Raw genomic sequence first — 22,011 nt, 5'->3', positions numbered from 1 at the left:
CGCGTCGCGCTGCTGGAGCCGCAGGCTGCAGCCCGCGCTGATTTCATTGGTCTGAGGCCCCCCCCAACACCTCTCCAGCGCGGGTGAAGACGTCCGGAACCAGAACTCCAAGGTGACCCCGTAGGTTGTGTGAATTTTGTCCCTGAAGCCGCTCTCCACCCGGCTACGGATGCGGTTTTCGGCCCGCTCGAAACGCGACTCTTGGCTCCCGGCCCCTGGCCCCTGGCCTGGCCTTGTTGCCACAGCATCTGGAGGCCCCGAATTTTATTTGGCTCACGATCCGGGGACAAGCGCCCGCATCCATTGTCTGTACCCATGCTGTTCCCTCCTCCTGGAGCCCACCTGGATTCCTCAGGTGGCTGGCTGACTTGCCCACTCTTAGATAATACTGATAAAAATAACTCTCCTAAACACTACATATATCAGCTCATATGTCTTCATAAGGGTCTATATATTATCTCCATTTAAAAATAAGCAATCTGGCTCTGAAGTTAAACTCCCTAGCTTGTACTCTTAGCCACTAACCTCATGTACCAATTAATATGATAATAGCTCAGATAACAAAATCAAAACAGATAAAACCCATAATCAAGGCTAATACCGCCTGAGGGCTTGCTGGGGCCACGGCCAGGAACTGCTACCCAAGCCTTGTCCATAGAGCAGGAACTAACAGGAGAGAAAATGGAGGCTCCGAAGGCAGGGTCACTTGCCTGAGGTCACAGAGGGTGTCAGCACCAGGTCTGAACCTGGGCTTGGCTATGCCAAAACTTTTGGTGATGACTAATTCAGATTCCCTTGTCAACACACCTCTCCCTGCCAGAGTGAGCGGCTTGTTTTTGCCCTCTCCAGGGCTCACTTCCTGCCTGTGCCCTCTGCCTAGAACACTCCATCTCACTTTTTTTTGCCTGGCTTTGTAGCTACTCAGGCTTTGGGTATCAGGAGTCACCTCTGCTGGGAAGCCCTCCCTGTCTCCACCCCTATCTGAGACAAGGTGCAGCTTCCAGTGGACATGCTTGTAACTTGTTCTTTCTCGTAGCACTCACTGCCAATTACAGTCATACTGTCATCCAGGTCTGTCTGCCTGACCTCAACCCTGAGATCTCCTTCACATGCATGGCCTAAATTCCATCTCTAGGCTCTCAATACCCAAATTTCTACCTTCAGCCCAGACATCTCCAGGCTCTTCCTCCATAGGGGTCTTAGAGGTGTCTCAAGCTTCACACATTATAAACTAACCTTCCTCCCAAACCTGCTTCCTCTCCACCTTCCCCATCTAGGTTAATGGCACCTCTGTCCTTCCAGTGACAGAGACCAAACACCCCAGGGTTGTCCACTCCAACCTGTCAGCAGACCTCTTTGACTCTACCTACAGAATCTAAACTCTTCTCCCCCTCCACTGCCCCACCCTGGCCCAGCCTCCCTCCCCCCTCCTGGACCTCACAGGAACCTCCTCCCCATCACTCCTCCCATCCCTTCCCCCACAGTCTGCTTCCCACTTGCAGCAAGAGGGAGCCTGTGGTCAGGGCCCTTCGATCAGGGCCCACCTGTGGTTCCACCTCACTCCAGATAAGAGTCAAAGTTCTCACCACCCGCATCAAGTCCCTAGCGATCTGTCCAGTCATCTCTCTGCTTTCATTTCCTCTGTCTTAAGAAAGTGAGAAGCCCTACTGGCAGCTTGACCCAGGTATTTCCAGCGGAACACGGACAAGAGTTAGGGGTCTCTGCAAGCACAGCAATATCTAAGCAGCCCCTTTCCTGGCACAATTGAAGGCTGCTATTCCATTACCAAGGCCCTGTCTAGCCCCAGCTCAGTGCCTCAAGTCTATACATATAGTGATCTCAGGAAGGTCCAATCAGATCTCTGATTTAACCCCCACATTCCTCAACCCACTCCCACACCACTCTAGTTTCTTGTCTCTCTTACTAGAATGTGAGCTCCTCAAGGGCAGGGATTTCTGTATGTCTTGTTCATTGCTGTGTACCCAGTTCCTAAAACAGGACATGTGCCTGTTTTATGAGGAAGAAATAAATTTTGAGGTATTAGTCCACTAAGATCTAGGATTCATTTGTTACCACAGTGTAACCTAGTCTGTTCTGAGTGATGCAGGTAGAAGTTGTTATGATGCCCATCAGGAAGGCAACCAGAGAGATGGAATTACCTGTCCAAGATCACACAGCTACTAAGTGCCATAGTCAAGATTCAGATCCGGAAAGGCTGGCATTGTAGCTCATGCTTTTCATCCTCATAATTTGCTGCCTCAGTGATGTTAATTTTGCATTGCTACCAATTAATAAACCCTTGCTAACACTTCCCGAGGGCTTGACGGGAACCAGGCTGGGTAACTGCTTTATAGGTAGGTGTGTCTCACAAGTCCTCTCACACCCTCTGAGAAATGAACTAAGGTGAGAGGAAGTGGAGGTTCAGAGAGGTGGAGTCAATTGCCTGAGGACATGGCAGAGGCAGGTCTAATTCCAAGCGTGTTTGATGCCAAATAGTTATATGATGACTAATCCGGATTACTGTCCCTCCACCGCCCTCCCTTCGATGTGTATTACTCAGGGTTCTCCAGAGAAAGAATGACAGGCTAGTGAGAGATGGAAAGAGATTTATTATAATTGTGACAGACACCAGAGAGGTGTTATTGGACAGCCCCCAGAGTCAGAGGGAGAGGGCTGTCCCCAACCTCAATTCTTGTCTTCTCATATAAATGAATTTAAATGAGACTTCAGATGATTACGTTGTGATAAAGCCAATTCATTAAAAACGAAAGCAAGTGAAATTATTAAGAAACTGTAAAGCATGCATATTTATTAAAAAAGCAAAGCAAGCAAATCTATACATCTGACTTACGAAGCGCAGATGGGCCCTCAGCTAATCTGAAGAGTGAGGGGGGTGGGGGGCTCTGCCTTATATACCCTCCTGTCTATAAGTTTTTAAAAAATTCCTTTGCTAGGTATCCTGGGTACAGATGAACTCTGAAGCTCTCCCCTTTTCTTTATTACGGCTTTCCCACAATTTATGAGAAGCACCTGGCAACTTCATCTTGACAAAACCAAGCCTGCTGGCTTTCTGTTTAAACAGTGGGGTGAGATAGGCTGCGCTCTCCTTTCCCCGCCTCCCTGCTGTTTTAACAGCTTCAGGATGATTTGCACGAAGCAGTCTCTGACTAGGAAGTTGAATTAGACACCCCCTCCCCCTTTGGCATTCTTTTGTGAAGAGGTTTTAACCCTTTATTCTCAAGATAAGACCCAGTTACAAGCGGCCCGCAAAGCTCTTTGGCTTTGTTTAATTTCCCTGCCTGTTTCCCTATTCCTCTTGTCCTGGGATTTTCCTAGCTTCTTACTGTCCTGTAACATAATGAATTGGCTCACATGATTATGTTGGCTGAGAAGTCACACAATCCGCCGTCTACAAGCTGGAAGTCCAGGAAAGCCAATGGTTTAAATCCTGGTCCAAGTCTGAAGGCCCAAGAACCAGGGGAGCTGCCCAGCCAGTGTGGCTCAGCAGTTGAGCATCGACCTAGGATCCAGGAGATGGCGGTTCCATTCCCCGTCAGGGCACATGCCTGGAGTGAGGCTCGATCCTCGGCAGGGGGCGTGCAGGAGGCAGCGATCAATGACTCTCATCATTGATGTTTCTCTCTCTCTCTCCCCCTTTCCCTTCCTCTCTCTGAAATCAATAAAGATATATGTATATTTTTAAAAAGTAAAAGCCACCCTGGCTGGGTAGCTCTATTGGTTGGAGCATTGTTACAATGTGCCAAGGTTGTGGGTGGATCCCCAGTCAGGGCCATAAACGAATCGACCAGTGGGTGCCTAACTATGTGGAATCTGATGGTGTGTGTGCGTCTTTTCTCTCTTTCTACAATCAATGGAAAAAAGGGGGGAGCACCTCCACCCTGCCTGAGAGCTGACCAGGAGCGCCGCAGAGTGACCGGCGGAGATGCGGGAAAGCAGGAGGCGGGCCAGCTTCGCCTGCAGCGCGAAAAGGCCGCTCGGGCGCCGCAGCGACGCCTCCGGGTCCCACTCGGGTAAGTCGCTGACCCACGGCACCGGCGCAGCTTCGCCCCGCACCGCCTCCGGGCGCGAGGGAGCCACATCCCTTCCTCCACTTCCCAGCGCTTCACGCAGGGAAGCGAGACCTCCGCTTCTCCGCCCGAGCCGGGTGAGGCTGAGGGCGTCGCTTCGTTTTCTAGAAAACGCAGTTCGCGTGCCAAGCCGGAGGCTGTGCCCAGCGCGGGCCAGCGCGGCGTGGAGTGCTGCTGCCCCCGCGTGGCGGCCCAGACTGCGGGGGAGCAACGCTCAGCTCAGGGACTCGGGGGGCCGCGGCCCTCCGTGGAATGTAAGGGGGTCCCTTTCCGAGAGGGTGAGCCCAGCCTGGGCCAGGAAAGGCGGGATGGGAGGGGAAACGGTGAAGAAATGGGGTGCGGGGCCCGCTGTGAGGATTAAGGAAGGCCTGCTAGTAACTGTTGACTGTAACAGAGTCGTTTTAATACCTACAGCTAATACTAAGGAAGCGTTTACCTATGTGCCTGGCTCGGAATTTAAACTGCTGTACATTTATTAGCTCATTTGATGCTCACAACAATCATTTGGGGTAGGTACTATTATTGCCCCAATTTATAGGATTGAAACTGAAACCCAAAGAGAAGGAATCCTTACTTGTGCGTGGGCAGCTGGTGAGTGAGGGAGCTGGGGTTTGGCCTAAGCAGGCTGTCGGTTTCCGAGTCTGGGCTCTTTTTTACTAAGGTTGCATCACCGCTTAGCCTACGGAATTATCCCAAGTGTGGAAATTGGTACTGGAACCAACTTAAGTCGTGGCCATTAGCTTGTTTGAGTTGCTGCTTTAGCCCGGCTCCAGGGCAAAGATGGCATTCAGCCTAAGTTTGTGTTTAGTGCAGGGATCAAGTTTCTGATCAGCCGGAATCTCTGGAGGGATTACTTCAGACCTACAAAGCCCTTTTGTTCCTGAGACGCCCATTCAAATGTCTCCCACATTTACCGCTTCCTGAGCACCAGCCCCATCCAGCAGGTTTAGTGGCTTTGTTCTCCCTCCCCCACTGTGGGCCATCTTACAGTGAAATGTCACAGCCGAAAGTAAATAAGTAATTAAATAAAAAGGCAAAGTTTGGTAATTATGTTTGTTTGCCTTCAACTCCCAAGCAAGGACTGTCCAATTCAAGAGTGTGTCCCCAGCCTCAGGCCTGCTCCCACGAGGCTCAGCCCTGTGGCACTCCACACAGTGGACTGACGGACTTAAATTGCTTGCATGCTGAACTGGACCGGGTGCAACATGGAACAGAAGCTCTGGACACTGCCCCTGCTTTTGGCTCTACTGGAAGCCCCGTTGCACCTCTTTTAGGACTGGTTTAAGGGGCAGGGGACTTTGCAGCTCGAGGAATGTAACTCCACGCAAATAAAGCCTTTTACCCCATCTCATTCTCCTGTGGGGGCTTCTGAAAGTGCTCATTTCAGTGGTACCCCAAGAGCCCCATCCCCACTCATGTCTGGGAAACCTGGCCCATTAATTCCTCTGGCAACAATGATAGTGGCTGGGAGGGAGCTGCTCAGCACAGGAGTGTGTTCCAAAACCCCCCTTGCATCTAGAAGGGCCCCACAATATGAGCAGAAGTGAAATATGTACAACAGGTTATTTATTTAAGTATATCTTTATTGACTTGAGAGAAAGGAAGGGAGAGGGAGAGATGGAAACATCAATGATGAGAGTCATTGATCAGCTGCCTTCCGCACGCCCCCGACTGGAGATCAGTGCCCTGACCAGGACTCAAACAGCGATCTCCTGGATCATAGGTTGATGCTCAACCGCTGAGCCTCACCCAACTTGGCTGCACAACATGTTATTAAAGAATTTTCTCCACACTGTTCTCCCCTATTTGCTAGCTGGATAATTCTGAGCATATGGAGGTGATGGAGCCACAGGATGGAATCTGGGTGTATGAATCACCACTTGGAGGTTGCTGCCATTCATCCAGAACCCCTGCATCAGACTGTGGGGGGAGGGGCATTTGTTATAGCAGCTGGTGTTATCATAACACACTGACCACTGTCCCCTTCCTTTCTGCGCCCCGACATCATTAAAGCTTAAGCACCAAGTCATTCTATAAAGTGAGTCTCTATAATCCCTAACTGTGGTCAATGTTCACACAGCAGGTATAGGTTTCTGTAGATGAAAAGGGGCTATATACCAAACCTGACAAGCTCAGAGGCCTTCATGGCAGCCTTACAAACTCAGAGACCTAAAGTAACCACATAGGATAGTCTGAAATTAAAATTTTTTAACTAAGAGCAGTTTATGGTGGGTAGAATCTTCTCTGAGAAAAGTCAGTCTTTACCTTAACTGAGCTTGTCTATAGTCTGTTTTGCATGTATGCCAACATACCTTTAGAATGTCAAGATAACTTCCCTTTTTCTGGAACCCTCAGGCACAAGGTGGAGACCACAAATAAAATGTTATTGTTATCAGGTTAATTGTTGACTGTTAACTATCCTGTACCCACCTGTGTAAAAGAAGTGTGTGTCTATCATTTTTACTTTTTATCCAATCCCAGAGGTTCCCCCCACCCTTTGCTTTCTCCCGTCTCCCTAATCTATCACCAGTGGATTTCATGTAACCCACTAATGCTTTTTTTTAAAAAAATATATCTTTATTGATTTCAGAGAGAGGAAGGGAGAATGAGAGAGAGAGAGAGAGAAACATCAATGATGAGTCATTGATCTGCTGCTTCCTGCACACCCCGAACTGGGGATCGAGCCTGCAACCCGGGCATGTGCCCAACCGGGAACTGAATCTCGAGCTCCTGGATCAGAGGTAGATGCTCAACTGCTGAGCCATGCCGGCCAGGCCAGGCCTCCTCTCTTAATTGTAATGAATAAAGCAAGGTGCAAAACTGCCATTTTCCGGAGCATTTTCTCAAATCTGTTGGATTTTTGCTTTGTCGTCAGTTTGGCTCAAATAAACTCATAAAAAATTCTCTACAGGTTCAAATGTTTCTTACATTGCCCTGACCAGGAATCTAACCAGCAACCTTTCAGTGCATATGATAACACGCAACCAACTGAGCTACTCCAGCCGGGCAACACATTTTATGCTATATTACATACTGTATCCTTACAGTAAGTGTAGACTAAAGGGGCCACATGCTAACCTGACAAGCTCAGGGAAGGCCTGCATGGCGGCCTTGCAAACTGAGACCTAAAGTAGCCACAAAGGATGGTCTGAAGTTTAAAAACTTTTTAACCCAAGAGCAGTTTATGGTGGGTAGTCATGTCCTAGGCCTGCATCTTCCCTGACAAAGGTCAATCTTTACCTTAACTGAGCCTGTCCATTGTCTTTTTGCATCTACAATAGCATCTTTGGAATATCAAAGTAATTTTCCTTTTTCCAGACCCTCAAAGCACAGGCACTACTCTGCAGAGACCACAAATTCCCTCATTGTTACTGAGTTAATTATTGACTATCAACTATCCTGCACCCACCTATATAAAATATGTCTATCATTTTACTTTTCACCCAATCCCAGAGGTTTCCTTGCTTTGCTTTCTCCCACCTCCCTAATCTATCACCAATGTATTTCATGTAACCCACACATGTCTCCTCTTGATTGTAATGTATAAAATAAGGTGCAAAACTGCCATTCTCTGGAGCATTATCTCAATCTGGTGAGATTTTGCTTCCTGGGAATTGTCCACAGTTTGGCTCAAATAAACTCACAAAAATCCTCTATAGGTTTGAACGTTTCTTTTTTAAATATATCTTTATTGATTTCAGAGAGGAAAGGAGAGAGAGAGATGGAAAAATCAATGATGAGAGAGTCATTGACCGAGCCCGCAACCCGGGCATGTGCCCTGACCGGGGATCGAACCCTGATCGCCTGGATCCTAGGTCGACGCTTAACCACTGAGCCACGCCCAGCGGGGTTGAACGATTCTTACATTAACTAAAGTAAGCTAGAGAAAGGAAAATGTTAAGAAAATAAGAGAAAATACATTTACAGTATTTATTGAAAAAGATCTGTGTATAAGTCAAGACAAACCCATGTTGTTCAAGGGTCCCCCACCCACAGGGACTATGGTAGAACTACTTGTTGACCCCCAATATCCCTTCTCCCCAGTTTCTATAGTATAGGAACTTCTGATATTTAGCTAGGAACATGGCTGCCCAGAGTAAAAACATTTCCCAGCCTCCTTTGCAGTTACAAGTGGCCATGAGACAAAATTCTAGCCAGTGAAATAGGAACACATTTTGAGTTGTACATATATATTCCTAAAGACAAGGGGTATTCTCTCCTCCCTGATCCTGGTGCCTGGAGCAGATGAGGTGGAAATCATGAGGAGATGGGAGAGCAATAAGATATATGGAGAAGAAGACTGGCCTCTGACATGGAAAGGTCACCACATTAGCTCTTATGATTACATAAGTCTTTACATGGACAGAAAAACTTCAATCTTGCAAAAGGCTACTATTACTTTGGGCCTATTTGTCATAGCAGCAGAATATTGTATATTGTATTAACCAATAAAGGGCAGAGAAGAGTTTCATGGGCCTCCAGCTACCAGCTAGGAGATAAAGCCTCACCCTGCCCAACTCTACTTTGCTCAGCCCCCTATTTCACCCTCACCTACCCAGCTGCCCCCAGCCCTTCATATAATCACTGAGTCCTCCAAAGGCTTCCCAGTCTGGCAATTTAAAAAACTTTTTAAAAATTTTTATTTATTAATTTAAGAGAGAGAGGGAGAGGGAAAGGGAGAGAAAGAGAGAAACATTGATTTTCTGTTCCACTTATTTATGCATTCATTGGTTGACCCCTATATGTGCCCTGATGGGGGATCAAACCCACAACCTTGGCATATGGGAATGACACTCTAACCAACTGAGCTACTCGGTCCGAGGGCTAGGTCGGGCAAATTTAATACACGTTTCAAAAGTCAATGGCAAGAACAAAGTGAATAAAATAAAAACGGGGACGGGGAAGAGAGCCGTGGGCACACAAAGGGAGGGGTGATAAGTGGGCAAATTAGCTGGAGCAGGAGGATGCCCTTCCTTGGGCATCACATCTCATCCAACCCGTAGTCCTCCTCAGGGAAATCCCCCACGGTCACAACTGATGGCTTGAAGAAGGCACCGTACTTGGCCTGGCATTCAAAGTAGCGTTTCCCATTCACACTGCAGGGCATGATGGAATAGTCAGTGGTCAGAGCTCCCAACACTGTTCCCCCCAGATGCTGGGATGGATAGGCTCACCCAGTAGTACATGCATGCACTTACACACATGCAAGGACAGACACAGGCAGACACACAGACGCCTGAATACTTATTACCTGCCATCATTTTTCCCTAGTGGCTCATCGAAGCGAACGCCAATCCAGTAGCCAGGCTTGAAATCTGTGAGTCCTACCAAGGGGAGAAATGCCAATGAAATCTCCACACACAGCTCATCCCAGATTTGTGCCTGCCCCCTGATTCTAAAGCCAGTCTTGGTGAAAATCACTCCTTACTAGGAACACTGCGATCTCCTGCCCAAATATGGTAGCCCCCTTCACTGGTCTTCCTGCTCCTACCCTTTACCCCCTATCCATTTGACACTCCTAGCCAAAGGGGTCTTTGTAAAAATCAAAGGGAAATAGCACCACTGCCTTAACCAAAACAGCTCAAGGCTGCCCATCCCACTCAGCATAAAATCCACACTGCTTATGGTCAAATGATTTCTGACAAGGGTACCAAGACAATTCAATGAGAAAATAATAGACTTTTCAACAAATAATACTGGGAAACTAGATATCCACATGTAAGAGAATGAAGTTGGACTCCTACCTCACACTATACACAAAATCAACACACAATGAGGTAATCAAAGACCTAAATGTAAGATGTAACACTACAAAACTCTTAGAAAGAGGGGAGGGAGGTGGAAGAGGGTATGGGGGGATAAATGGTGATGGAAAATAAAATAAAGAAAAAAAATCAGCTGAGATTTGGAAAAAAAAAAAAAGTGTGTGTATATATATGTATATATGTGTGTGTGTGTGTGTGTATATATACATACATATATATATACACACACATACATATATATGTATGTATATATATATATATAAAAACTCTTGCCTGGCCAGGCATGGCTCAGCAGTTGAGCACTGATCTAGGATCCAGGAGATCATGGTTCGATTCCTAGTCAGGGCACATGCCCAGGTTGTGGGCTCAATCCCCAGTCAGGGGCGTGCAGGAGGCAGCCAATCAATGATGACTCTCTCAAAATTAATGTTTCTATCTCTCTCCCTCTCCCTTCCTCTCTCTGAAATCAATAAAGATACATATATATATTTTAAAAACCCACAACTCTTAGAAGAAAATACAGATGCCCTAGCTGGTTTTGCTCAGTGGTTAGAGCACTGGCCTGTGGACTGCAGAATCCCAGATTCAATTCTAGCCAAGGGCATGTACTTCGGTTGCAGGCTCAATCCCCAGCCTAGTTGGGGTGAGTGTAGGAGGCAACCAACTGATTTTTTTTCTCTCTCCCCGACCCTTCCACTCTCTGAAAAGCATGGAAAAAATAACCTTGTGTGAGGATTAAAAAAAGAAAATATATATCCACACAAAAACTTATACAAGAATGTACATAATGCCCTGGCCACTGTGGCTCAACTGGTTGAGCATCATCTCATGTACCAAAAGGTCATGTGTTCAGTTCCCTTCCCGGTCAGAGTATGTGCCCAGGTTGCAGATTCGATCCCGTTGAGGAGCATGCAGGAGGCAGCCGATCAATGTTTCTTTCATTTATATTTCTCTCTCTCTTTAAAAAAGAAAAGGAAAGGAAAGAAAAGAAAACAATGGGGCGTGGCAGCTAGTGGTTATGGGGTTTCTTTTGGTGATGAAAATGTTCTAAAATTGATTGCGGTGTTGGTAGCACAATTCTGTGGACATACTAAAAACCAATGAATGAATACTGTACGCTTTAAATGGGTAAGTTTTATGATATATGAATTATATCTCAATCAAGTTGTTATAAAAAAATAAAACCCACACTCCTCTACTGTCTCCAAAGCCATGTATGGTAAAGCCCTGCTCATGCTCCTGACCTCACTTACCTGCCCCTCCCTCACTCCCCACTAGCCATGCTGACTTCCTTTCTCTGCCTCAAACAGGTCAAGTTTGTTTCTGCCACAGCCCTTGCACTCACTACTCCCTCTGGCTGGAAAACTCATCCCCCCTTTTCACCTGGATCACTCTCCTTCTTTCAGATAGCCCTTCCCCCAGGAAGCACTCTGGATTCCTCTCAAGGAGAGGTCTGGGACTTCCTCTCCACTCACTCAGCTTCCTATGCTTCCCTCATCCCTGCCCTGATCACTTCAGCCTGTGCTTTCCCCATCACAGCCCTAAAAATTCTGCCTGTGTTTCCCCATCTTAGCTCTGACCACTTTTGCCTCAGAACTAACCACTCTGGCCTCCACTTCCTCTATCACAACCCACATCATTCCAGCTCTGCTTCCCAATTCCCTGCCATGAACACTCTGAGTTGTCACTGTCAGCTGCTGCGTCTCTTCTGTTAAATTGGGATTTCCTTGAGGGATGGGTCCCCATCATTGCCCACATCAGGCAGGGCACGGCATAAGGCCTCAGTGGGCCACGTACCTACATACATGATGGTGCCCCGGCGAGGGGGCTGCCCAGGTGCCCGCACCTCACAGCGGCTGCCCACAGGGATGGCACTGGCCTGGGCCTTCTCCTCTGCTAGGCGCTGGCTGGTCTCGGCCTCTTGCTGTGCCCGCTCCTCTTCATTGTATCGGCCTAGCTTGCTGCGCTTCAGGAAGGAGCGGACTGAGTCTGTGGGTGGGGTGGAGGGTGGGGGTCAGACACGGTCTCCCTGGTAGAGCCTCTGGCCTAATGGGATAAACTTCCGCTCACACAGGGCTAACATTCACAGAGAAACTCTTCTGTTCTGGGTGTCAAAGGGCTGTCATCCAAGCCCCACAAGTTTCCCACCATAGCCCTGGCCTCTCCCCAGGCTCCTTGGACCCTCCCCAGAATCCAGAAACTAAAGGGAAGATTCCTGTGTCCAGCTTTTCACCCCATCTTCCCACATCCCTTCAGTGTCACATTCGCTTCCATCCGTCCCCTGAATCCTTCCTCATCTTCCCCATGACTGTACGGATCACCACACTGCCCTATCCACTCCCCATATTCTACCATGCTGCCCCATGTAACTCTGACCACTCTCCCCACGCCTGATCCCACCCGACCTCCCTCTAATGCCCCTTCCGCTTTCTCATGCAGCTGTCTGCCTGTCCACAATCCCTCACACCTCCCAGCCCTCATTCATACCCTATGCCCTTTCCACCCCACTGCTCTCCCATGCCCTCATCTGTCCCCACACCAACCTCACCCCACCCCTCCACTCTCCCTGCCTATCTACACCCACTGCCCACAGCACCAATTTCCCCCCAATGTCCCTGTCTGCTGTCTGCCCCCCAACACTACCACCCACCTGCACACACTCCTTTTGGCCCCCACCTGCCCCCATTTATCCCTATGTGCCCCATACCTTGCCTCTGGTCATAGGCTTCTTGTGAGATGCTGTATTTCTCCACCTTGGACACATCCTCATACTCCCCAAGGCAGGCACCACTGTGGTCAATGACCTGTAGTGACAGGAGGGGTCAGAGGTGATCAGGGTGTGGTCAGGGAGGCTTGGGGTATGGGGGGGGGGGTTCTGTTGCACATGGGAGCATTCCATAGACTTAAGACTCTCCCATATAGGAAAAACTATATTCTACCCTCACTCTATCCCAGCCTTCTCTCATCTCCTGAGCCCAGCAGAAAGGATGAGAGCAGGTATCTACACTAGTCATCTCCCTTTTCTCACCCCTATCCAAACCCTGAAAGCTGGATCTGCCCCACACGCTGGCATCAACATCACTGATGGCTCTCAAGTCATAAGAACCAAAGGATGGAGCTCGAGTCTTGCTCATGAACCCTCGAGGCAACACATCTGTCCTCTGTGGGCCTCTGAGATCCTCCTAAGCTGGCCTCAACTTCTAAACCCTGGAACATCTCTTCCTGTACCACCCTCAGTGTTCATTAATTCATTGCTTGCTGAGTTCTTCCAAGGTGCCCAGTTGGGCCCTGTGCTGGGTGCTAGGGACACAGTACAAAAATAGATAAATGCCTGCTCGGAGAATGACCATAAACAAAGAGGCTTAAGGAGCCTGGGAAGGTAGTCAGGGAAGGCTTCCAAAAGGAGGGGATGTCTGACTCAAGGCCTGAAGGATAAGAAGGAACAGGCACAAAGTCCTGGGTATAGATTATCTTTAGCCCTTTTGAGGAACATCAGGGAGGTGAGCATGGCTGGTGTGGAATAAGCCAGGGACAGTGGAAGACACTACGAATCACTGTAGACTTTGCTTTTACCTAGAATAAGGTGCAGCCAGGGAGGCTCTGAGCCAGGAGCACTCTGACATGGCTCTGGTTCATAGGCTCCCTCCGGCTGTATGTGAAGAATAGACTGTGGGGGTGCGAATGGGGGCAGGAGAAGAGAAGAGGCTCTGTGATGTCCAGGAGGGAGCGGATAGAGGCTGGGCCAGGGTGGGCAGTGGAGGGGGCGAAGAGTTTAGATTCTGGACAGGTTTTGTAGGTGGAGCCTACAAGGGTTTGCAGACAGACTGGATGTGGGTATGAGAGAAACAGAGGGGTCAGGAAACACTCTGAGGTGTTTGACCTGTTGGCCTGAACCACTGGGCTAACAAACCAAAAGAGAAATGGCTTTTACCTCTGGTCAAGGATCAGTAAGAATTTCTACTTTCTATATTAGGGATTTTGTAAGTTTGAGGTTGCTGTTATTTTAAGCAACATATACAGGTAATATTTATAAACAGAAAAAGGTTTAGAAAAACTAAAAATTTCCCAGAGACTCCACCTCTGGGAAACCTTCCTTGAATGGCCTCAGAAGTCAGAGGTCTATCTATACCTGAATCCATGTTTGAAAACCTGTTTGAGGATACCACCACCCATGCCTGGCCCACCAGCATCCCTAGGCTGAGGCTGCCCAGGGCAGCCCGGTCTCAGTGCTGTGGTCTATCCATATAACGCTCACCTACAGTCCTGACCCACTCTCACCCTACCACATCATCTGGACTATGGAAGTAGCCTCCTCCCTCATCTCCCTACTCTTTCTACCCTCCAGACTGTTCCCCACACATAATCAGAAAGGGTCTGGGAATACTTCAGTCAGACAGGGGCTCTTCTGACTCAGAGTCCTCCCTTGGCTCCCACTTCCCTCTGCCATAGGAGTAGCTGCTCTTTAGTTCCTTGTACCCACAATGCTCCCTCCCAATCCAGTGTTTTTTTAAAAAATATTTTTTTTTATTGATTTCAGAGAGGAAGGGAAAAGAAGGAGAGATAGAAACATCAATGATAAGACAGTCATTGACCGGCTGCCTCCTGCACGCCCCCTGCTGGGGATAGAACCCAAAACCCAGGGCATGTGCCCTGACCAGGAATCAAACCGAGATCTCCTGGATCGCAGGTTAACGCTCACCGCTGAGCCACACCGCCTGAGCCCATCTCAGAGTGTTTGCACATGCTGTACCCTTCTGCAGCACTCTTTTCCCTTCTCCAGTTAACTCTTCCTATTCAGGTCTCTGCTAAGGCAGCACCCCCTCTAGGAAGCCCTCAATGATGGGTCACCTCCATCAGTATAGGATCTCCAGCTCCTCGATCTCTTCCTACATGGTCTTCACCTTACTGACCCTTCACATTTGTTCCTGTGAATATTTCGTTGACATCTATCTCACACTGGACAGAGCTAAACAGAGACCTCAGATTTGGTTCACAGCTATACCCCTGGTGTAACACAGATGCTCAATGAACCGTTACTAAATAAATAAGATTAAAAAAAGAACTGGTTCTCTAGGCACACTGATCAGGAGTCATGCAGACTGAGGTTACAATTCTAGCTATACTTCATCCTTAAATTCCATCTTAAAGCTACATTTTCTCTTGTGCAAAATAGGGTTAATTACACTATCTTGCAAATTTTTTTTTTCCAATCCTTACCCAAGGATTTTTTTTTCATTGCTCTTCAGAGAGAGTGGAAGGGAGAGAGAGAAAAAAACATTGATGCAAGAGGCACACACTGATTGGTTGCCTCCCACACACACCCCAATGGAGCCTGCAACCGAGGTATACACCCTTGGCCAGAATCGAACCTGGGACCCTTCAGTCCACGGGCCAACACTCTAACCACTGGGACAAAGTGGCTAGGGCCCAAGTCTTATTTTATAGACTCAACTCATCATCCAATGATTCACTGAGCATCCTTTCTGTGTCAGGCATTGTTCCAGGTGCTAAGGGAAAATGCACAGTATGTCACCGGACGGTAAGAGCTAAGGACAAAAATCAAATAAATCGAAAAAGGAGGAGGTTTAAGTTTTACACTGAAGCCAATGAGGGCTTCACACTCAAAAGCTGACATTTAACCCGTCTGGGCGTGGCTCAGCGGTTGAGCGTCGACCTAGGATCCAGGCGATCGGGGCTCGATTCCCGGTTAGGGAACATGCCTGGGTTGTGGGCTCGATAAATGACTCTCTCATCATTGATGTTTCTATCTCTCCCTCCCTCTCCTTTCTTCTCTCTAAAATCAATAAAGATATATTTAAAAAAAAAAAAAAAAGTTGACATTTAAGTAATGACTGGACAGAATGACTGAGCCATGTGAGCACAGAAAAAGAACCGTTCAGGCATAGGATGTAGCACACGCAAAGGCCCCGAGGTAACCTCACCTGGGATGCTGAGATATCTGAGGAATATGGCAGGGGGGAGGAGGGGTAGTGAGGACCGAGAACATGATGTGAGCTGATGCATTCCAGGGGGTACTTTGTGTTCCAGCTTCTCCCAACACATCTCATCTTTCACCCTGATCCACCTCAAACTCTAGGCCTCTGTACACTCTGCTTCCTCCAGCTGGCATGCCCTTCCCCCCTGTTCTCCTAAGTCACCCTTTAGGCCTCAGCTTAGGCTTTAGAGAGCCCCTTCCGATAATCCCAGGTGGAGTCAGGCACTTCTTCAGGGTGTAGCAGTCCCCTGGGCTTGCCCCAGCTCAAACCACTCTGGCTGTCACTGTCTAGTGATGGGTCAGTCTTTCTCATACTGGAATAGAGGCTCCATGTGGGCCTATCTTGGTTATCACACAGGGCAAAGTATGGGAAGCATCTGTTAAATAAGTGAAGGGAGAGTAGGGAGGTAGGGAGGTCTCACATGGATGCGGCAGCCGTCATCTACGGGGTATGAGCCCAGTAGCGCATCCTCCTGATCCATCTTGCCGTAGAGCTGCTCGTCGGCTCCATACAGCTCAAGTTCCATGCAAGACGCAGGGCTGCCCACCACCAGCTCTAGTTTACACTGCGAAGAGTAGAGGATGGGGAGAGGTGGAGAGGAAGGCCGTCAGTGCCCCCACCCTCTGCCCTGACTCTCCGCCCCTTGCATCAATAACCATCACCCCATCCTTGCTCCTCCAAGAAACCCATCATTTTTGGACCCAACTGGTTATCCCTGGCCATGCCCCCTCTGCTCTTGCCCCCGCCCTGTGAAACCCTGATTTCCCCAGGCCCTGCCCCCTTCTCTGGAACCTCCAGTTCCCTGTGGCCCCGCCCTGCTGAGGCCCGGTCCCCAATCTCTGCAACCTCTGCTTATTTCTAGCCCCTCCTTGCGATCGGTAGCCCCTCTATTTCTCCTTTGCCCCACCCCTCCCGACCCCGCCCCACGGCCACACCTTGAATTCAGCTATCGTGAGGCTACGACTGTACCGCTTCTCGGAGCGAAAGCTGTTGAGAGAACTGCTGATGAAAACGGTCACTGTGGGCGCGGATAACCCCGTCACCTCCATCTTGCCGCGCACCGAGCCGGTGTGCAGCCCAGTCAGCCGCCTCACACCGGCTCCGCAGCTGCCGCCGCCACCGCCTCTGGGATATCAGCCCCGCCCCCTGCTCCCAACCTGGCCAATCCGCGCTCTCCTGCAGGGAAGGTCCACCAATCACCGCCGTCCCCTCAGCCCCGGAAGCGCTCCCCTATTCTTAGTTAGGCCCAGCCAATCCTGAGAGGCCTAACTTGGGGCAGTTCTTCCAATAGCAGCCCGGGAAATGGGCCGGACGGGCGAGGGCTGAAGCCCAGAGAAGGGCCTGGCAGGAGTTAGCCCCGCCATGAAGGTAAGCTCGCGCATGTGCACTGGCCTTCGGCCCCTGCTGAGGGCATGGCTTCTTCAGTTACGCTCAGTGCTTTCCCAGGTAGTGACGCGTCCTATTCCCGGCTCGCGTACCGTCCGATTCTGTAAACTGGGGAAACGAGGCCCACAGGTCGAAGCAATTACTTTAGGATATCAAAAGGTTGAAGCAAGTAATCAATCAAATCTCAGCTCAGAGAACCGAGCACAAAGCCGCTAGCAGCCACTACTTGTGTGCAGCTCCGCCCCTCTTTAGGCGAAGCAGCGAGGCCTGACCCTTCCCGCGACCCGTCGTGGGGCGGGGCACGCGCGGAAGGCTTGGCGGGCAGTGCTGCGCTATGGAACCAGACGGGACCTACGAGCCGGGCTTCGTGGGTATTCGATTCTGCCAGGAATGGTGAGGCCGGGGCAACAGGTGTGGAAGGGAAGCCAGTAATGGCCCCAGGACTGAGCTCTGACCTCCCCTGCCCACAGTAACAACATGCTTTATCCCAAGGAGGACAAGGAGAACCGCATTCTGCTCTACGCGGTGAGCGCGAGCCCGCGGGTGCCCCGGTGTTCCCCACGGGTCAGCCCGTTCCCATCGTGACCCCTCCTCCCTGTTCGGCCCCGGCTGGTTCTGGTCTCTTCCCTCTCGAAATGAACCCGGCTTCCCCGTCTTTCCCAACCCCGAAGTGATTCTCGATACACCCCCGTACCTCGAGACCCCATCCCCTAACCATCCTCTCGGGGAAAGACCCTGCCCGCCCAGTCCTGTCGGGGATCTCTCCCTGACCCCCTTCCTGCCCCACGTCCTCCCGCAGTGCCGGAATTGTGATTACCAGCAGGAAGCCGACAACAGCTGCATCTACGTCAACAAAATCACGCACGAAGTGGAGTGAGTGCAGGACTGGAGTTTAGGGACGGGGTTGTTGGGGCCCCTGTCAGAGCATAATTATTCCTCCTCCCCTCACTCAGCGAACTGACCCAGATCATCGCTGACGTGTCCCAGGACCCCACGCTGCCGCGGACCGAGGACCACCCGTGCCAAAAGTGAGCCCGCGGCTGTATTAGGGAGGGAGAGGGGCTCGTCCCCCCGGGTGGAGAGGGGAGGCGGCTGGAGGGAAGGGTAAGGTAGGCTCTGAGTGGCTGACTGTCCCCTCAGGTGTGGCCACAAGGAGGCGGTGTTTTTCCAGTCGCACAGCGCCCGAGCCGAGGTGAGTGGCCTGAAGAAGGCTTTCTGGATAGCCTGTGTTTGGTCCTTCCTGGGAGCTGGGATACCAATATTGAGGGGAGCCTGCCCTTCCCGGTGTCCTGAGCTGGGCCCTGACCAATGGGGAAGGCCCCATGTTTTTGGGAGTGAGGCTTTGCTGGATGGAGGTTCCTTGTGCCCTCCCCGGGGTCCAGACCCTTCCTAACCGCGTATCCTTTCTGCCAGGACGCCATGCGCTTGTACTACGTGTGTACGGCCCCTCACTGCGGCCACCGCTGGACCGAGTGAACCCCCCCTCTCCACGTGTAATAAATGCTCTGTTCTGTGTGTGCATGTCCTGTGTTTATTTGCCTCTCATGGGTTGGAGGCGGGATTCAGCGTCTCAAGCAGCGCGGTGCAGGGCACAATGCTGTGCGTAAGCGTCGGGCCTCGAGCTGGTGAAGCCACAGTCCTCGCACACATGCAACTTCTCACGGCGCTCACGGTAAGCATAGCTGGCCGGCTGCCCGTGCACCTTGGCAAGATGCGTTTCAAGCGAGCAGCGCTGTGTAAATGCTTTCCCGCAAGCTCTGCAGTGGAATGGGCGGATCCCTGGGCAGAGAGGTTGAGGGGGAGAGGACAGACAGGGCAATGACCTCCAGACCAAAGCCAACCCACCTTGCCTTCTGAGCATTCCCCCATTCCTACTCCAAGTTCTGCAGACTCCACCTACATCCCACCATCTGCAGCCTCAGTGCAAACATGGGCCAGACACCTGTGTCCAGGATGTTCCTTCCCCTGGAGCCAGGAGTGTGGAGGGAGGCTTTCCCTTGCACCCTTCAATCTGGGACCTGAATCCTGTAACCAGTACCTGTCTTTACTCTATACCCCTCAGCAGGCCCCTACCCCAGCACCACCTTACACCCACCTGCTTAAGTATGTAGTGCTCCAAGCTGAGTCTCAGCTCCACAAACACAAAAAATTAAAATTCTACACCCAGGGGACCTCCCTCCATTTTGTTCCATCCCCACCCAGGACCTAGCACCCCTCCATGTCCCTGCTGCTGCTCACCAGTGTGAGTCCTCATATGGCGCTTGAGGTCAAAGGCGTCGTGGAAGCCCTTGCCACAGCAGTGGCACACGTGGCGGCGTGCAGGGCTGTGGCACTTGAGGTGCCTTGTCAGCATGCGCTGCAACGGGAAGGCCTTGGGGCAGAACGGGCAGCCAAGCATCCCAGGGTCCCTGGGAGTGGTGACCAAAGTCCCCTGCCTGGGCTGTGGGAGGGACATGGGAGTTACATACACACACACACACACACACACACGCGCGTGGAAGCAAATGGAATGCCTAGAACTTGGAACCAGGAGGTCTGGGAAGACAAGAGACTGTGTGTGTAAATGCCATGCTTTCTCCAAGGTCCTCCCTGATCAAACCCCACTGCCCTTTGTTTCTTCAAAGTACATACTATCTTCCAACATATATATTTTTTCTAATTTTATTGCCTACCTACAGCTGCCACCAGATCATAAATTCCAGGAAGGATGGAATTTTTGTCACTCCTGCTAAATACCTGTTGCTTAGAACGGTTCCTGGTTTTCAATAAATACTGAAATAACCTTGAGCACAGTTACATTTGGCCAGTGCTGTCCTTCCAGTGCATACACAGAATATCCCTTCTGAAAGGCCCCAATCTCATCCCCATCCCCATCCTGCTCCTGTCACTTTGGTCCTCTAACACAAAGCAAATCACCATCGACTGGTGGCTTGAATTCTGTTCTGCCCCATGGGACAGAGATCCCTAAGGGTAGGAGCTGTGGCTGCCCACCTGGGGAAATTGTGCTGGGATGAAGGCTAACAGCTCGCTACTAAGAAAGGAAAGGCTTTCCCAGCAGAGAGAACAATGGGTGGGAAGGTCCTGAGGCTGGAGGGACATGGGCAGTGGGCTTGGGGAGTAAGGGGCAGTTAGGTTCTTTTGAGGCTGAGAGTGGGCAGGGGTGAAACTGAGCAGGGTCTTGGGGGCCATCTACAGACTCACCGCTGCCCAAGAGTCCCCAAGGCCAGAAGATTGGTGTGCCGGTGGCCCCTCCAGGCTACTGCAATCTGAGAAGAGAAGCCAGACGGTGATGCTTTGTGTCTTCACTGCCCCTCAACTCCAGGCCTAGTGAGGGGCCCACCTGGGACATAGGCATCTCCCCGTAGCTGGTCCGGCAGGTGGCCCCAATTGGGTGGTTGCAGACGCCTACTCCTGACCAGGAAGGCACGGGGCATCACCTCTGGGAATGGTAAGATGGTTACACACACACACACACACACAATGGGGCTGCCTCCGCCTGCTGTCAGACTTCAGTTGAGGATGACCATCCCAGGTGGAAAGGGAGGGGGCAGCCATGAAGGAGCCTCCATTCTCTCAATGCAAATTTCATGACGGGCCCAGGGAGCAGACTTAGCTGGCTCCAGTTACCTCTGCCTTGGGGCCCGCCATTCCTCCCCCTTCCATGACAGATTCCTGAGAGCAGTCTCCAGCCTCCAGAGGCAGACAAGCTCTAGGACCCACAAGGAGGTCAAGCAAGGGCAAGACTGCGGCCTAGGCAGCTCTTGGGGTGGGGAGAGGAAACAGACCCCAGAGATTTGGGGTGTCTTCCCATATTACCAACAGGGCCAAGGACCTAAGGGTGTGTTTGCCAGGCAAATCAGTCACTACCGGGTGTTCCAACAGCCTGCTTGGTTATTCAAATCACAGCAACTGTCTGAGGACTCAGGGGAGGGGGTGACTGTGATTGCCTATTCCAGAGGATGGAGGGACAGCAGGTTCTAATAAGTAAGGACAGTGAGGATCCAGGCTGTGCATCTTCAAGCAGGAGCTCCACCTCTCTGATCTTTAGATGCCCAGAGTGATGTTCAGCCGGAAGCACACTGTTCAGGTGTAGCAGGCATTAAAACACTGGTTTGTTAATAGTTCAGCTCCTAGTGACTGCCTGGAACACCTCTCCCACTCTCCCACATTCCAGAAACAGCCAGGGGCTCCGAGGACCTTACCTCAGCACTCTGGCCAGGCTGTGTTCTAGACTGGTCATTGGCCTCTTAACCAGGGGTTGAGGATTTTGAACATTCCTCATGCAGTTACTTTCTCTCATTTATTCACCCAATAATTCTCTGAACTCCAATTATAGACCAGGTCTAACTCAGCACTGAAAACAAACACATAGCTTAGTTCTTGGGGGAGACACACCAATGACTGCCCAGAATGACCAAGGCATGATGGGGGAGGCACAGGCAGAGTGATCCAAACTGATGGGGAGAATCCGGAGGCGGAGAAGGTGAGCTCCTGGTCCAGCCTGAGGGTTGAGGGATGACTTCCTGGGCATAAGCCCTGAAGGAAGAAGAGGGTTAGGGTGAAAGGAGAGTGTTCCCAGCAGAGGGAGCAGTCCATACAAAGGCTTGGTGGTGAAAGAAGCAATATTTATTCATTTCTTCACACTCCCTAGAGTGAGTCCTGCTGATTCATTTGGGGGAGCAAGGGAGGCAGCGCTGAGAGTCTGCTAGCCCAGACCTTTGCCACTGTATCTCTGCAGGATCTGGGCCTAATGAGTCTCCCTATCTCTGGATTGTG

At 50.5% G+C, this 22,011-nt stretch overlaps 3 protein-coding genes and 1 long non-coding RNA gene across 4 annotated transcripts; 2 read left to right on the top strand and 2 right to left on the bottom strand.

Annotated features, from left to right (window-relative positions):
• The first annotated feature begins 58 nt into the window (after positions 1 to 58).
• On the top strand, positions 59 to 7,907 carry LOC308547700. Its single transcript, XR_013997536.1, has 3 exons — positions 59 to 112; positions 3,883 to 4,031; positions 5,902 to 7,907. It is a non-coding gene; the product is annotated as an uncharacterized lncRNA (long non-coding RNA).
• Positions 7,908 to 8,004: 97 nt separating this feature from the next.
• Positions 8,005 to 16,957, bottom strand: TBCB (tubulin folding cofactor B). The gene is made up of 6 exons (XM_081118442.1): positions 16,785 to 16,957; positions 16,271 to 16,414; positions 12,561 to 12,657; positions 11,651 to 11,842; positions 9,340 to 9,412; positions 8,005 to 9,184 (listed from the first exon to the last, which is right to left on the bottom strand). The coding sequence occupies exons 1-6, from the start codon at positions 16,896 to 16,898 to the stop codon at positions 9,070 to 9,072; spliced, it is 735 nt and encodes a 244-aa protein (XP_080974568.1). The 5' UTR covers positions 16,899 to 16,957; the 3' UTR covers positions 8,005 to 9,069.
• Positions 16,958 to 17,544: 587 nt separating this feature from the next.
• Positions 17,545 to 18,750, top strand: POLR2I (RNA polymerase II subunit I). The gene is made up of 6 exons (XM_081118445.1): positions 17,545 to 17,628; positions 17,706 to 17,760; positions 18,035 to 18,108; positions 18,189 to 18,263; positions 18,376 to 18,427; positions 18,649 to 18,750. Exons 1-6 carry the CDS (start codon positions 17,570 to 17,572, stop codon positions 18,709 to 18,711), a joined length of 378 nt encoding a protein of 125 aa, XP_080974571.1. The 5' UTR covers positions 17,545 to 17,569; the 3' UTR covers positions 18,712 to 18,750.
• A 55-nt stretch (positions 18,751 to 18,805) lies between these two features.
• Positions 18,806 to 20,669, bottom strand: OVOL3 (ovo like zinc finger 3; the record flags this gene model as incomplete). Its single annotated transcript, XM_081118443.1, has 4 exons — positions 18,806 to 19,014; positions 19,474 to 19,670; positions 20,429 to 20,501; positions 20,576 to 20,669. The coding sequence occupies 4 exons, from the start codon at positions 20,667 to 20,669 to the stop codon at positions 18,806 to 18,808; spliced, it is 573 nt and encodes a 190-aa protein (XP_080974569.1).
• Positions 20,670 to 22,011: the final 1,342 nt, after the last annotated feature.

Source organism: Miniopterus schreibersii (assembly GCF_964146895.1).
Source record: "Miniopterus schreibersii genome assembly, chromosome: 18".
NCBI classification, from domain to species: Eukaryota; Metazoa; Chordata; class Mammalia; order Chiroptera; family Miniopteridae; genus Miniopterus; species Miniopterus schreibersii.
Note: the sequence above shows the minus strand (reverse complement) of the source record. Positions and strands in the feature narration are given on the sequence as shown.

Coding starts and splice junctions, on each gene's coding strand:
- TBCB (XM_081118442.1), bottom strand. CDS start 16,898: ATGGAGGTGACGGGGTTATCCGCGCCCACAGTGACCGTTTTCATCAGC. Junction 16,415..16,784: donor TCACGATAGCTGAATTCAAG/GTGTGGCCGTGG, acceptor TACTCTTCGCAG/TGTAAACTAGAGCTGGTGGT. Junction 9,185..9,339: donor CTAGGGAAAAATGATGGCAG/GTAATAAGTATT, acceptor CATGCCCTGCAG/TGTGAATGGGAAACGCTACT.
- POLR2I (XM_081118445.1), top strand. CDS start 17,570: ATGGAACCAGACGGGACCTACGAGCCGGGCTTCGTGGGTATTCGATTC. Junction 17,629..17,705: donor ATTCGATTCTGCCAGGAATG/GTGAGGCCGGGG, acceptor CCCTGCCCACAG/TAACAACATGCTTTATCCCA. Junction 18,428..18,648: donor CGCACAGCGCCCGAGCCGAG/GTGAGTGGCCTG, acceptor CCTTTCTGCCAG/GACGCCATGCGCTTGTACTA.